This window comes from Trematomus bernacchii, unplaced genomic scaffold (assembly GCF_902827165.1).
Source record: "Trematomus bernacchii unplaced genomic scaffold, fTreBer1.1, whole genome shotgun sequence".
NCBI lineage: Eukaryota > Metazoa > Chordata > Actinopteri > Perciformes > Nototheniidae > Trematomus > Trematomus bernacchii.
The window spans coordinates 13553930-13569646 of NW_022987648.1; the positions used below are offsets into that span (position 1 = coordinate 13553930).

At 39.9% G+C, this 15717-nt stretch overlaps 1 protein-coding gene across 1 annotated transcript in view; it reads right to left on the minus strand.

Moving 5' to 3' along the window:
* Positions 1–15717, minus strand: part of thsd7ba (thrombospondin, type I, domain containing 7Ba) — a 144206-nt gene that overhangs the window by 21310 nt on the left and 107179 nt on the right. Inside the window, exons 15-17 of the mRNA XM_034134432.1 lie at positions 15454–15632; positions 2182–2315; positions 1097–1253 (exon numbers count right to left, since the gene is read on the minus strand). Coding sequence (XP_033990323.1) covers positions 1097–1253; positions 2182–2315; positions 15454–15632 — 470 coding nt within the window. The remainder of the gene's footprint in view (positions 1–1096; positions 1254–2181; positions 2316–15453; positions 15633–15717) is intronic.

Sequence of the window (15717 nt, forward strand, 5' to 3'; positions counted from 1 at the left end):
AGCATTATTTTATAAGCCAATTCATTAGATGGCTGATTTTTACTGATGTTAAAATGTCTGCCAAAGCTTGCTCACTAAAAGATTGAATGAGACAAAATGTCTGTGAAGAAAACTCGGACTAAGTAAGTAATCTCTCTCTCTATTTCTTTTTCCCACTCTGCTCTTGCTCTGACTCCAATGTTCCGGCCCACTGAGCTGTTGTGTTTGACAGGAAACATATAACACGCCTATGTGGCCGGGTGACCAGTAGCCTGGGGCTGGACACACAGGGGGACCTGTACTAAGTTTAAGACTGAGGGCATCGAAAATTGGAGGCACATTATTACACTCAATTTCATTTGCAGTACCAAAAGAGCAGTTTCAAACCACACAAGGTTACAGAGCAGCTGGTGGATGCACTCAAGAGATCTTAAGAACATTTACTTTTATTAGCAACAATTACAAACATCTCCATCATGTGTAATTAAAATGTTTTTAACCTTACATTTTTTAGGAAGACTGATGAAACATTCTTGTTTTTTTGACTGTTTTAATCTGCAGCTGTTGATCATTTGAATTGCTAAATCTATTGCAAGACTAAATAATTGGAGTGGCGTCTAAAAATGTGCTACATTACAAACATCACACATGTCAATGTCACAAACCAGTTGAAACTGACATTTGGAAATGTGATGGCTTACGACCAGCAGCCCCAAAACCCATTCATTTTACATGATATGTACAGGTTTAGAAAGTGAGAAAGACAGACATTTTGTTTTAGCGTATCTTAAACAATTAGCTTACTTTTCTGAATATTAACAAAGAAAAATAATTAAATAATAAATATTTAACTACATGACAAAATGGAAAAACATGTCAAATATAACTTCCCACTAAGATATTAAATACAATATTTATGTTTTGCAAATACACCAATAATGTCAGGGATGTTTAAAAATGTGTTATTAAAAAAACTAAAAACCTCTCTGAAAAAACTGTGTTCGCTTTTATGCTGATGACACTGGACATGTTTTCAATGATACCAATAAATGATCCCACTTTGCACGTCAACCTATCAACCAACCAAGGAAACAGTCAGTAAATCTCAGCTTCTCACCACAGGGCAGTTGGTCCAGGGACCCCAGGGTGCCATGACGCAGTCGTTGGGGCAGGCCAGGAAGCAGACCTGGGCTGTGGGGGGGGTTTCCTCCTGATCACACAGACTGTCCTCCAGCGTGCTGTTCTCCCCACTCGCTGCAGTCTGCCTCACACACCTAGCAGAGCAGCAGATGCAGCTTTATAACTAGTCTCATGGGCACTCCTAAGTGGGTCCTTTTTTGAGTTTTCATACACATTTCTAAGTTTCTACAGTTGAGTTTTTGCAAGTTGTTTATTTCGAAAGTCTCCACAATTTTTGTTTTCAATGTGTCTAGGCTCTCCAAATACGTTGCTGCATAAAACTGAAATGGGTTTTAGATAAAAAGTACTCTTTTCACTCTTTTTTTTTATTCAAAAGACTGAGTATTGCATTAAAACAGACTGTAATATTTACCATTGAATCTAGACCCTAGGCTGTAAACAGATTAGATATTTAGAAAATAATGGTGTGTGTGGTAAATCACAAATCACATCATCACAAATCAGATACACTTTTAGCATATTTTCACTCCTGAGGGTACTGTTAAAATATGTGACAAACCTGAAAAACAGGCAGGTGTTCAAGTTTCAAACTGTATGCACATTTAAAAAATGTGGAAAATAAAAGGCAATTTCTAACTCCAAGATTGTTGGTCTACCAAAATGCAGATTTATAAGCCTTTTCAACAGCTAGGTAGTTGATTGGGACTAATTTACCTCACACTCAAAGGTAGGCTTATACTAAACAAGACCAATTAAATTGCTTTTCACACAATAACACCCACCCTCTGATGGAGCATAATCCAAAACCAACACTTGTACATGTTTCCTGCAGAAAAAAGGACATACCTTCACTGCTTCCCTCTGTGGCAATTTTAAACAGCACTAAAAAGGCACTGTGGAAAACCTAACAACTCTCATTAGTAAGCAGCAGTTTGTTTCAACTGTTTGTTTTCCCCTGGTATTGCAAGTGTCAGGACGGGTGTGAGTGCCAGCTACAGGACTGTTGCCAGTGTGTGTTGTGGTGCCAGGCTAGCAGCGCGCCAAGCTAACCCGCTCACTGACCTGATCTTGCGACTCTGGACTCCCTCCCCGCAGGCTGGCAGGTCGTCCACAGTGTTGATGGTACAAATGGACCAGGGCTCGATCCTCCACTCATATTGGCCGCAGTCACTGTGGCACGGCACAGCCTCGTACACCTGCACACGTGCATGCAAACCCACGCATGAACAAATTCACACACATACACACAAGGAAAAGGACACACATGGGGGATTATAGAAAGTTTTGGGGAATATAAAACATATTTGGGACACTTTCACTTTCATAATACACAATACATAATGTAAAACTAAGAGAAAAAGCAACAAGGTATAATTTCTTGTCCTTTTCTTGAAACCATATGTCAACATGCCTCTTGAAATTACATCATATGGTAGCATTCTCTTCTTGTATTCAAAATCAAACACTTGCCCTTAATGACATTTCTTTCCTGTGGACGTTAGTTTAGTATACATTACCCAGTAATCCTTTTTGTATCTTGAAAAGGACCCTGATATTTTCTACATTCAGTGTTGGAATATAATGTGAGTATCAGAAATGAAAAGGATTATTCAACTCCAGAACTAAAGAAAAGAGCACCTTTTACCACAGTGGGGCTCTGAACTTACAAATGAGCACTGCAGGAAAGGACACGAATGTATTATGACTAACACTATTCATACTTTAATAAGACCTATGCATAATATGGAGGGAACGGCATGCGATGTGTGAAAGGAAAATGACCATGGCAGTAAGGCCCTTCAGCCGAAGATGCAGTTGGCTGGATGTAGAGCCTATTCTCTTCCTCCCTCTCAACCTGTGACTCTGGCATAGCTCTGTTACCAAGGGAGCAGCTAGCGCAATGCCCCTGTAAACACATGTTTACTCTCTATCTATGTAACAGTCTGCCACAGTAAAAGGTATACTCTAGAGGACAATTTGCGGAAAAAGCTATGACAAGCTGTAATGGGTGTGCAACTGTGTTGTGTGTGTGTGTGTGTGTGTGTGTGTGTGTGTGTGTGTGTGTGTGTGTGTGTGTGTGTGTGTGTGTGTGTGTGTGTGTGTGTGTGTGTGTGTGTGTGTGTGTGTGTGTGTGTGTGTGTGTGTGTGTGTGTGTGTGTGTGTGTGCTGCAGACTGTAGAGAGGGAATGAGCGTTGAGTATTCCCTCTCCTAGAGGCCACACAGATGCCTATTACACACCCTCATCATCTCCCATCTGTGCCTGCAGATGCCCCTGTTGGGTAAACTGGCAACTGCTCTGCACTTTCTACACCACTACTGTAGAAACACAATTCCAGCTTAACAGCACATTTTCAAAAAAAGCAATACAATAATCTAGTTACTTCCCTGAAATGCAGACACTTTTTACTGAGCACCTATACAATTTGTTTAATCAGAAATCATGTGACCATTACACTCGCAACATTGGTTATAGTGGCATAACACAAAAGGTGTCAAACGTTTTTTCGGTGGGTAAAGCTTGTGCATTCGGACACAGAAGTACTGGATTCTAGACTGAAGTACATCTTAGGTCGCACACATTTACGAAGATGAACAGGCTATCATAAAAAATCAGCTAATACAGACCAACATCTCTCATTGGTTAAATGAGCAATATCGATTAATCTCTATCCTCTGCTCGGCTTTAGACACTTCTAAAATATTTTTTTTGATAGCTAATACAAAAATGATATTACACGGCTCTGCACACCCTCAAAAGCTTTATCCTACTATTGGAATAATTGTGTATAGTAAGTCCTTCTTTAGAAAATGCCAATCTGAGTCTCTCCAGTTAATACGCAGATGAAATGTCATCCCAATGCACTTCACATCCATGTATCACTCTCTTTTAAACTAATGTTCTTTTTCTCGACCAAAAGGGTCACAGGAGTGTATGTGACACATCCAACATGCATTTAGTCTTCATTAGCTATAGCAGAGTATATGTACAGAATGAACGGCACTGACCTGAGCCTGCGTGGATGTCCATATTAGCAGTGCATGACAAGCCAGAAGTTGGGCAGGGGAGAGAAGAACAATGATATGATCATTAGTTTAGATTTTGCCCGCAGTGACAGCAATGCATAGTTTTGCGCAAATTAGATTTTTTTTCTCGAAAAACTGCATTCTGCTGCTGAGTGTTTCATTAATGGCGGTATACGAGGATGAAATACTTCATCATCTGCAGTGAATCTAGAGATATTTTGCCAAACTGAATGATTCATAGAGTTGAAAGAGTTTTAAAGTGCTGCAGTTGGTTGCAACAGCTGTGCAATGGCCGGCCCTGCAGCTGAAGGCAACTCTGAGAAATTAATTTGTCTTGAGATGGCGAGAGGGAAGTCAGCGCGAATGAGCATATATCGGAGAGGCTGTGTGCTCTGTATCCAAACAAGGTTACTAGAAGTGATTGTTGAGTTGTCGACAAGAAAACCATTTTTTCACATTTAAAGGAACTTTATAAAATAAAATCCCTGACCCAAGACAGAACTAAGTTTGCTGCCTGTAATGATAAAACCTAAGATACTGGTCTATCTGTCTCACAGAAAGCGAAATATGGTAAGCTTAATGCAGTGACAAATGGTCATAGCTATACAGTATGTATGCTGCAAAGCCCCCTGGAAACCAAAATAGGCATATCATCTGTCTTCATTCATTCCTTCATGCACTCGCCCAGGATCAGCTTAAAAGTATCCTAATTTCTGTTCTTAAATGGCAAAAAAATGTCTGTGCATTGAAATGTCTCTGCAAACGTGTATTGCATGTAAAGTAAATTGCACTATTTGGAAACTTTCTACATTTTTTCTCTTTAGAAAAACGAAATACAACTTCAAACGTGCTAAAAACTCCATGCAAACATACATCATGTAAATATAGGCTGTTGGTGCGTATAACAATGTATATGTATACAAGTAAACACACATACAGAAAGACACATGAGAGGCAGCAACCACCCCTCTGCAGGAATGGCACATTCTTATTATTGTAAACAGAGAGAGCCTTAGAGAGGAGCACAGTCTTCGTTAAATCTCACTAACTGTCATAGTGTGACGACAACTTCAAATAGACCGCGCTATAACTGTCAAAAGGCCCACGGATGAGTTCGAAACAATAGGCCTTATGAAGAACAGTGGGTCTATTCCCATGTGATGATGACCTCTCAAGTACACCCATGAAAAGAAAAGTTGAAAATGTGCCAACACATAAAGCCACCATTAGGATGACTGCCTGTGTGAGTAAGACTCTATTTGTGCTCAGGAAAGACATACTGCTGCAAAAATCTATTTCGTTTTTGCTGGAAAAATACATCTAAGCGACTGTAAATGATTTGCATTAGAGCATGTAAGATTAAAGGCAGCCACAAACAACCTGATCCAATAAACCAACACACTGTATCAACAAATGTCAAATTACCCGTTGATTTGGAAAGCATAAAATACGGTAGCAAAAGAGACTGTATCAAGGCAGCGAGAAGTCTCAGTTTGTCATCTGCTCTTAAGCCGAGCTGACACACTGATCCCTTAACACTTCCTGATGAATTAAGGCTGGGGGGGATAATATAGCTGGTCTCCTGAGGGGAGCACGACTCTGCCACGAGAAAAAAAAAAAGAAGAGATCAAAGCAGCATGGTATGCTACGGGAAAAATCAAAAGATGTTTTTCTGTGGAACTTGGCGTACGGAGCTACTCACCCTCTTACTGTGTTTGAAATAAGGCAGCAAGCTAAATTTCCCTGGCATGCATAATAACCCTGGCCATGTTTGGTATCTATCTACAACATAATATTGTTGTACTGTAGGCTTGTATTAAAATGTTAGCAACACCCAGTGCCACAATCGTACAACACTCACAGTGAACCTGCAATGTTATATCAGCTTTATTTTCCCATGTTTTCAGAATCACATTAGCACTCACCCATAGCCTCGAGAAACACGACCGTCACTGCGCCAAAATTAATTTTAGCGACTAAATTGGTTTACATGTCATACTCTCTCCCTCTCTTACAGTCTTCCAGCTAGTTCACTTACCATCAAGAATGTCAATGAACCTTACGAGGCCTTACAAGATGTATGCCTGTCATCCTTCCTGGGCTGCTGTGTTGACTCTATTGCAGGGAAATTGACCATGAAGCGCTATTTCCATACATCTCTGAAATAATTTCATTTTCTCATTTACTTTGTATTATATTACCAGGACACAGCTGAACCAGACAGGAGTGCGTTAGCAGAGATGTTTAACTGGCACTTCATTCTGCATTTACTTTGAATGGTGAAAGATCTTTATCACATATTTACACAAACGCTTGTGAATGAGCTCTAATATCACGTAATAGCCAATTAAATATTTCTTAAACAATGGTAAATCCAGAATACAGTTCAGTCACAACAACACCTGCCAGCCCCATGGGTCTGACTGTTTAAACCTGTATACTGTTATTCTGTCTCTAGCTTTCTAGACTAGTATTTTAGGGATTTCTTCGTTATTTTAATCGTTTCAACAAAGAGTAACTTCTGGGTCTGAGAGTGAAACTGGATTATTTGTAATGTCCAGAAAGGTATGACTCAACTGGTTGCAAAAAGAAGTCTGATGTATATGAGAAAATGACCCTACTTATAACTTGATGTATTAGTCTCATGGTCTTAATCACTAGTTTAAAATGTTTTAAAATACATCATGATGATCATTTTGTAGATTATGCTCCCATTTAGAGTAAATAAGACAATAAGGCAGAGCTCGGTTAGGGTATGGCTACCTTGTGATTGATCAATTGTTAGCATTATAACTACCACAGAATTCTTTCCAATAAGTATTCGCTAGCTTCAGTATCACAATTGACACCAGTTAAAGTTAAGTGTGGCACCATGATAACCAAGCTACCTAGCTAAGCTGGTTCACCAGGTCTCACTGTCGGTCAAATCAACCCTCTTGTCCAAAAATGCTCACTTCTGATTCCAAACAACTCTGCAGAACTCAAGGCTTTAAAACAGCAGTCAAAAATGCAATGAGTGATGTCCTAGGTTCTTAAGCAGCCATTTGGTAAATACTTAAATATAAAAAGAACATGTATGGTGTAAACACTATTAGAAAAACCTTACATTCTAATTAGTTTACTCTTTCTGAATTAATGTGAATAAAAAGCTAAAGGTTGGTGATTCTATTCATGTTTTAATGATTACAGAACTCACTGCAAATGGGCAACAATTGTGTCTTTAAAAAAAATCATTCAAGTTATCGAATGATGAGCATGTATTTATTATTCACCGTTTTCTAATTAGCAGATAGAAGCTTTGATTAACCTTTGTATCGGAAATAAATGCTGTGGACCATCTGGGTGTCTGGAGGCTTTACGCTAAGATCGAGAGGCTCATAAATGTGGCCTTTTCTTGGTGACAGTGCTTTAAGCTGCCTTAATAATATGCATGATTTGTAATGCAAGGAGACACCTCACTTTTTGAACTGGGCCTACAGGGGAAGAAAAACACATGCCCAAGTACTGCTCTACATTAATTACACCTCATTGGCCTTAGGTAGCTCTATCAGCAGTTGGCTCCAAATGTATTTCTTCTTAATGAAGGAGAGAGACAATTTTAGCACCTGTGCGACTCAGGTAAAAACAAGAACATGTTTCTCTTTTATCTCTTTCTGATATTTGGGATACATCCATTCTATAGAAATGCCATGGGATGTTGAGTCTTATGAAATGAAAGATGGTAATAGATCCCAAGCAATGCATTCAAGGCTCTCCTGGCACCCACATAGACTGTATATAGAAGCTTATATCAGTGAGAAAGAAGCCAACTTCTCTCTCGTGACACAAAGTAATACAATAAAAAGGTAAATGTAGGTCCATCCTCATTTCTACTTTCACCAATGGTCATAAAGGGTGGGTCGTGACCTAAAGAACAAGATTGCCTACAGTAAAACACAGCAGAGTGGAATGAAATAGTTAAAATGAGTAAACATGTAATTGGTAAGTGACTCAACAGAGATGCACTTGTATTTGGAATCAAGCAGAGCCTATTGTGTTGTTATTGTTGAATAGCAGATGTCCTGTGTAGGCCTATAATAGCAGACACTGATAGTGTTTAGTGAGGCAGAGTACATTACCAGATGTCTAAAGGCAAACTGGGAGCAAAAGTCAAATGCAGTTAAAAACACCTGGATGTTATGCATGTCTGATAATCAGGTGATCAGTGTTATTGTGGTAGCAGTGGCTGTAGAGACTTCAAACAGCAGGTAAAGGTGTCTCTTTCATGTAATCTATATGGAGCATCACCGGAGGAGCTGCCAGAAGCACTTAGGTTCTACGCAGTGGGTAGCAGGTGTTGAACTTATAAGATAGCTCGATCATCACTCTTTCAATCCCACATACTCTTGGGATAGCAAACAGAGCATCCCAGGACAGAACCAACTTTCTTCATCCGTTGACCAGCCTCATGAGAGTCTATGCTCATCTAGTCAACATATCAAATAGTTCTTGAGTAGACGCAGGACACTAAAAACCTCCTGGTTCTGCCAATGCTTTTCTGTATTTTTAACCTTGTGTGTTTGGCACTGCTAATTGCCTTTAATATTGCACTGGAGGCAGGTCCAGATAACTAGGAAGTGTTGAAGTTACGTGACCAATAAGATTATGCTTAGGTTAACATAATTACAGAGTTGGCGTTGCCTAAGATTGGAAGTAACATGGCACAATACATTCTGCAGCAGCAGTCTTTGCAATTTATACGTCTTGGTTCATAAATATGTGGATGGGATAAACATGTAATCTGTGAAATATACTGGGATTTCGATATGAGATTATTACAAACTCAAGGTTTGGAGTTGGAGCAGACAACATATACTCCGTAAAAAGCAAGTTTAACAAGAGTTTATCTAGTTAGGTCTAAAATATGACATTAGGAACAGCAGGGCAAGCAGTCAAACACTTAACAAGTGAATTCTACCATTCTCTGGTGCTGATAGAAAGTGTGTGGAGAAAACCTGAATTAGATTACCTAAAATGTTGTTCTGTTCCCCCTTAAAACAAGCCAATGTACATGTTACACTCTACAAGTAACCTCAGTATACCAAGGCAGGTATAAAGGAAGCTCAGCAACACAATGCCAACAAACATGAAAGCCTCAAAACTAACAATGTTATTATTGAAAACGTACCGCTATTGTAACTAATAGTCATCTCAATATATTTCTTAAAGAGAAACAACCAAAGGACTGGGCTAAGGTAGATAACAGGACCATGAGAGTTTAGCTTGGCGGCCTGCTTGGCGGCCATACCACTAGGAGCAATAATAATACATTGGATTTTTATAGTGCTTTTCCTAATGCTCAAAGACGCAATGACGTCTTTGAGCATTTTAGATGCAATGACATTGCCTAAAAGGAGAGCTTTGTGGAAGGAATATCAACCCCTCAACAAATGAATGCCTTGAATGAACTGTATCTGACTGTTTCTAGGTGCTCTTTAAATCTCAAAGTATCTTGATAAAAACAGCCAGCTGCATATGCATAGCTGACTGACATTTGCAAAGTTCACAACACCCAGCTGACTAAGCCAAGACATCCAATAAGTACATGTAAGCCCCTCAAAAGCACTACATGGTTAGTTTGGTGAACTAGCAGCAAGCTCTGGAACTTTAAATTGATTATGTTAATATATACGGTAAATAAAAGCATTTGTCAAATAGACACTCACAAAGAAAAACAATGACTTATACACGTCTCTCGTTGTGCGCATTTTGTGGGCATCCATTCATGTTAAATTGGTCATTGCTCGAAGTCGCAAAATGTGCTCTTCAGCAGTGATTGTGGAGCGCACACATGATTATGTCCTTCATGAATCTGTTCAGAAGTGGCATGATCAGGATGTTGGTATGCAGGCTCACTGATTAAAGGTTATATAAAGGCATTAGCAGCTAGGTGGTGAAAAGGAAGGAATGCGTTGCATGTTCATGTTAGACCGCGGTATACTGTCAGGTGTGTGCATCTTTGGAATCGTATGTCTAAAGTTTACAGGCTTGCCAGAAAGCAGCTGATTCTTTGTTGTATTAGTTATGATTTTAATATTACAATGTTTGCTAAAGAGGCAATTCATTACTGCCAAAACACAACACCTCTATTCAATATATTTTACATTTACCTTGTGTTTTCACACATAACTTGAACCCATGTTCATCATACAAAGGGTGTGTACATGAAAGTGGCGTAATTATTAAGTACTGTAAATTATCTGATAATTATTTTTCTCTGAGCTCAAACTAGCTAAGTGTTGTAAATAGCAAGTATGAAAAAGGAATTTATCAGAAATACATTTACAGCTGAGAGGTCGCATTAAAGGTAGGGTAGGCAATTCACTTCAGAAACACTTTTTGTTATATTCCATGGAATGCTGTTAACATCCCGATAGCAATGAATACATTAAATGCTTTGACAATAAATATATAAAAAAATGTCATCTGTGGAAGCCGTGGCGCTGTAAAAAGCACGACCAATCATCTTAGCCGGCCCGGCTAAAATAACTGGATGGCCTACCTGCCTGTCAGCCTTCCATCTGTGCACAAACTTATCTCGTGCCCTCATTGGTCATGTGCGCGTTCGTGTGTGTTGGAGGAGGGGCTCTGTAAGGAAGTCTGAAGGAAGGGGCAGATTTTTTCCGGTTGTGTACTTTCAAATTCTAGCGCACTCGAGCTGGTTTCTCCATTCTTACCTACCCTACCTTTAAGGCACAGAGGGCTACAGCGCTTATTAAAAGAGTCTTTATTCTCCAATCAAAGCTCATTCTCTGTCTATACACCATGTGGCATTCATACAACGCAAAAAGAAATCTGTGAAACAGAAAGCATCAAGGCAAAACATCCTATTCAACCAGCCTTGTTTCATTACCACTGTGACCTACACTTTCACAAAGCAGATTCAAACATTAGAGCACAAATGGACGATGTACTGATTCAGCTGCATTCTAGCTGCAGACAGTGATATAAACGGTTACTGGTGAAAGGCTTCAACACAACCCTGAATGTCCATTGTTGCAGCAAAAGTCCAACAATCAACAAATCATGCAATTTTAATGACAGGAATATTATTTATATAAGATATTTAACTGTATGGAGCATTTTGTCCCCTAAAAAATAACGAGTTAACTGAAAAAGTGAAAAAGAGGAATGGTGAAATGCTTTTCCCCTGTGTCCCATTCCAGCTCATCACCCAAAAACAGACCGCTCTCACACACACACACCTCCAACCACACACACCATATGCTAGAGGGTCCTCTGAGGTGGACAGGAAGGATGTTTCTCCATAGAATAGGGCCAGTGTGAAGAGAGCGAATGAAAAATAACTATCTGCCTGGCACAGTGGCTGGCAGACAGTTCTGTTGCATTACTGTATATCATAGGTCAGCAACAGGCGGATCCAGACGCCGACCTATACGGACCCGGACCTATAATCAATACATTAATAGGGGATTTAAACGGGGCGATTCTATTTTAACCGCCGCCGACAGGGGGCGAAAGAGACGAGTGAGCGATACAGGGAGAGAAACACAGAAGAAGAGACGAGAGAGCGGCAGATCAGGAGCGGAGAGGAAAGTGAGTGAAGAGAAGAGTTAGCGGCAGACAGGGAGAGACAAATAATGACACATGGCGCTCTCCAAGAAGAGGAAAGTGGACAGTGAGAACAGAGCTTTTAACCCTGAGTGGACGGACTCATTCATGTTCATCCTGCCCACTGGGAGCACAGAACCAGTGTGTCTCATTTGTTCAGAGACCGTGGCGCTCATTAAAAGTGCCAAAATGCCACTATGAGACAAAACACAAAGTGTTTGACCAAACATTCCCTCTCAAGTCAGAACTGAGGTCACAAAAAATAAGCAGGATCAAAATTAAAACTAAATATCGTTCCAGGGCAGGCTAACCGAGGCTAACCAATGAGCACCTGCATGTGTGTATGAGAATGGCCCTGACACCATTTCAGCCCAGATTTAAACTCCTGGCAGGACAAGCTCAATTCTCGCACTGAATTAAAACAAAGTGAGTGAGGGACTGCAATATAAGAGGGAAAGAAAGAGAAACTTTAAAACTTTTCAATTGTTATGATGTGTAAAGACTGATATTGTTCTATAATCGGCTGAAACTGTTAAGTCATGATGTGAAACGGTTAACAAAGAAAAAGGGAAACTCAAGCTGCTGCTACACTTTTTTATTATTTTATTATTTTATTTATCTAAAATTAAGCACTTTTGAGATGCACACATTTTCAAAAGCTATTTTATTTATTTTCTCTATTTTATTTTTAAATGCAGCCCGAGAGGAACATTACACACATCCACAGTATTTGACTGTATATCTGTATAGTTCAATGTTAATTGACAATAAATATTGTTGTTTTTGAATTGTACTTTCTTTATTTGATTGGCAGTCAGTTGTTGATTACATGCAGACGTTGATAAAGCTACAGGCTACTTCAATATATATCACACTAATTCATAAAGCAACTTAGACATTTTGACGTTCCGGACCTTTGCATGGGGAGATTTTCTCTAACTGGACCTCGTTGAATTTTAGTTGAATACCCCTGCTGTATATGGAAATATACAACTTGATATCCCAGCATTTGGCTGTAAACTCAAATCTCCTGTAATTATAGATCCCATTTTTGTGCTCTGCATTGACATCTCTCTGAAGCAGTCTCTCAGGGCATCTTTAATTAAAATATGGGCTACAAATAGGTGTATTTTCAAATCAATCTGCGAAGATCCCTTCATCAGCATTTGGATGTTTGCTGGTAGTTTTAAATGAATAAAAAAAAAAGCTGTGAAATGTTTTTATTTTTTATTTTATTAAAATAGATTCTAATGGAGTCAACAACTTTCTTGCACACCAGGGAGTTTAACAGACAATTTATTCTAATACAAATATTTGGACATTAGATTTTGAAATAGATTGGATGCGTCAGTGTGACTTAATTAAAATAGAGATTTGACATTCCACATTCAATCTGTCATTAATCAATTTACTTGTACCTTCAGAATACTTTTTCTGCGCCCATTCTTTGTCCACTTCTAAAAACTGGTTTTAATGGATCATTTATATACCCAATTGACATCGTTAATTAACTTTTCTACTTCTGAAAAGCTTCCCTTTTAATGTAAAATGTACAACGATAAAAGAGAAGGAAGTACAAATGAATGCAGGCCTACTTAGCTCACATAATTGTCCAAGTAAGACAGAAGTTATGATGCTATGTTCTGCGTGTGTAAACAGCACATTTCACTTTTAATGTTACAAGACAAAAGGCGTGTATCGGGGTGTGGAGGGTGAACGTAACCTAATCTAATAAAGAGTGGAACAGGTCTTATTACAGCCCAATGCACACCGCTTCAACAACTTAGAGAAATCAAAGTTGACAGGCCTGCTGTGCCGATTACAGTTGCCAAGCTGTGATTAGACAATTGCTGTACTGGGGTTTTAGGGTTTATTGAAAACACGCCTAAAGTAGAATGAGTAAAAATCCAGTGGAATATAGTTCTTAATTTATTCTATTCCCATGTGAACACTCAAATATGATGGAACTAAGAGATCAAAAATGATTGTTCTTGGTGAGTGACGCATGAATTATTCATCTACATTTTTAGTTTTTTTGCATACAATCTTAAGGCCTACCACATTAACAGCACTCTTACAATTTACTTCACTCCTACACACTCTGTTCGGCAGTGGCCATTTTTGCTCGTTATTTTCATGGTGGCACTTTCTCTTACTCGCTGTCTCCCTCTCTATCTCTCCCCCTATCTTACTTGCTCACTCAGCCATGTGATGAGAGGATGAGTCGCGACGCACTGTAAATTCCATCTCTGTCAAGCCGGTCACTTCTGGCTGGGGCTCGAGGGGAAACATCTGCTGGTGGGAGCGAGGCCACACTTTGGCTAAAGAGGAGCTCACAGCAGGCGATAACAGAAAGAGGTGGATATCCATTAGGACTGAGAATAATATCTCTCATGCTGCACCCTAACAGAGACTAAATGAAGTGCTTGGCAGCAGTTGCGAATAGAGCTGTGAAGTGCACCAGTTTATTTTTTAAAACCCTGTCAAGAAGTTAAGTTTCCTTGTATAAAACAAAATGCTTATTGAACAAGAGTAGAGGTTACACTATCTTTCCACCCACACTTTGGACAGGTGTAATTTTCCATAAACGGCCAATTTGATTGAGTCAACAATGGGGCCCCGTCCACCCTCAGGATAAAAGAGGTCATGGGCAATAGCGAGCTCCAATTTCATTGGCGAGGGTTATTACAGCGCATTACTACGGGGGCCATATAGACCTTGTTAGTGGGCACTTAACCATCTGTACACAAATCTCCACTTGAACACATCGGAATATTTTTCACACAGCCATGCTCATCTCCACACTGACCTCTACAACAAAGTGTCCTTTCAAGCCCATTCAGGCATACAGGCAGCATTCATAAAACACGTCCCCTCTTTAAACCGTGACCCCATGAGAGAGGTGTGCTGTCACAAAATATTCAGCGCTACGGATAAAATCTGACTACGGAATATCAAACGCTCCCATCTGTCCACTTCTCCCTCTCTGCCCACAAACCCCCCCTTCTTTTGTTACTTGACACCGCCATGTTTTAATGTCAAGGAAAGGGCATGTCTTGCAAGGCAAATGATTTGGTCTGACTTGAGACACCAGAAAATGAACAGGTCACCCAGGAGGCCCACTGGCAGATGGGTGGTAAACCTTATCATTGAAATGTGAGCAGAATGCAACAGTGCCACTGTGTATGCATGCGACTGAAACAGGGCTGGAGCGCACTGGAGATGTGTGAATAATTTTAATGAACTACAGCATGCACCGTACTAATGTTTCCAGTAAGACAATGCTGTATGTGAAGTAGCAGTGCTAACACTATTAGAATAACAAGCATATTGTTCCACATTTAGCATGGACTCTGCCCATTACATGTATTATGGTGGTGGACTGAGACCTCATCTGCATTCAATTATATGAACAATCAAATCCGGGAAGAAGAACAATGTAGATGGATGATGAGCTCAACCTTGTTTGGTCATTTCCGCTGTGTCTCAATATAAAAGGTCCATAAACTGTACAATACCAAGTGTTGGACAGTCTAACAATGGGTCAAAATGGCTCTTAAGAAATTCCATTATGAGCTAATTTCCATTTTAAGACAGACTCATAACATAGACATCTGTGTGCTGTCACAATAGCAGTGACCTTCCAGAATTTGTACTGTACTGTGGATATACTGTATAAGCACCGGTGCACACCTTACCTGATTTTTCAGATCCAGCTTGGGGCATGGGCGTCCCCCGTTGAAAGCTTTCTCCCTGAGCCACTTGGACCTGATCTTCAGCCCGCTGCCACAGGAAGCACTGCAGGAGGACCAGGCTGACCAATCGCTGAGCTTACAGTCCAGGGGGCAAGGGATGTGGCAAACCTCCACCATGTAGCCTGAAATTGAACATGGGAAGGGGAAGCCTGATTCAGACTTGCTTAGCGGCTGCAGTGAGGATCACATTAATAATGTCAGACAGAC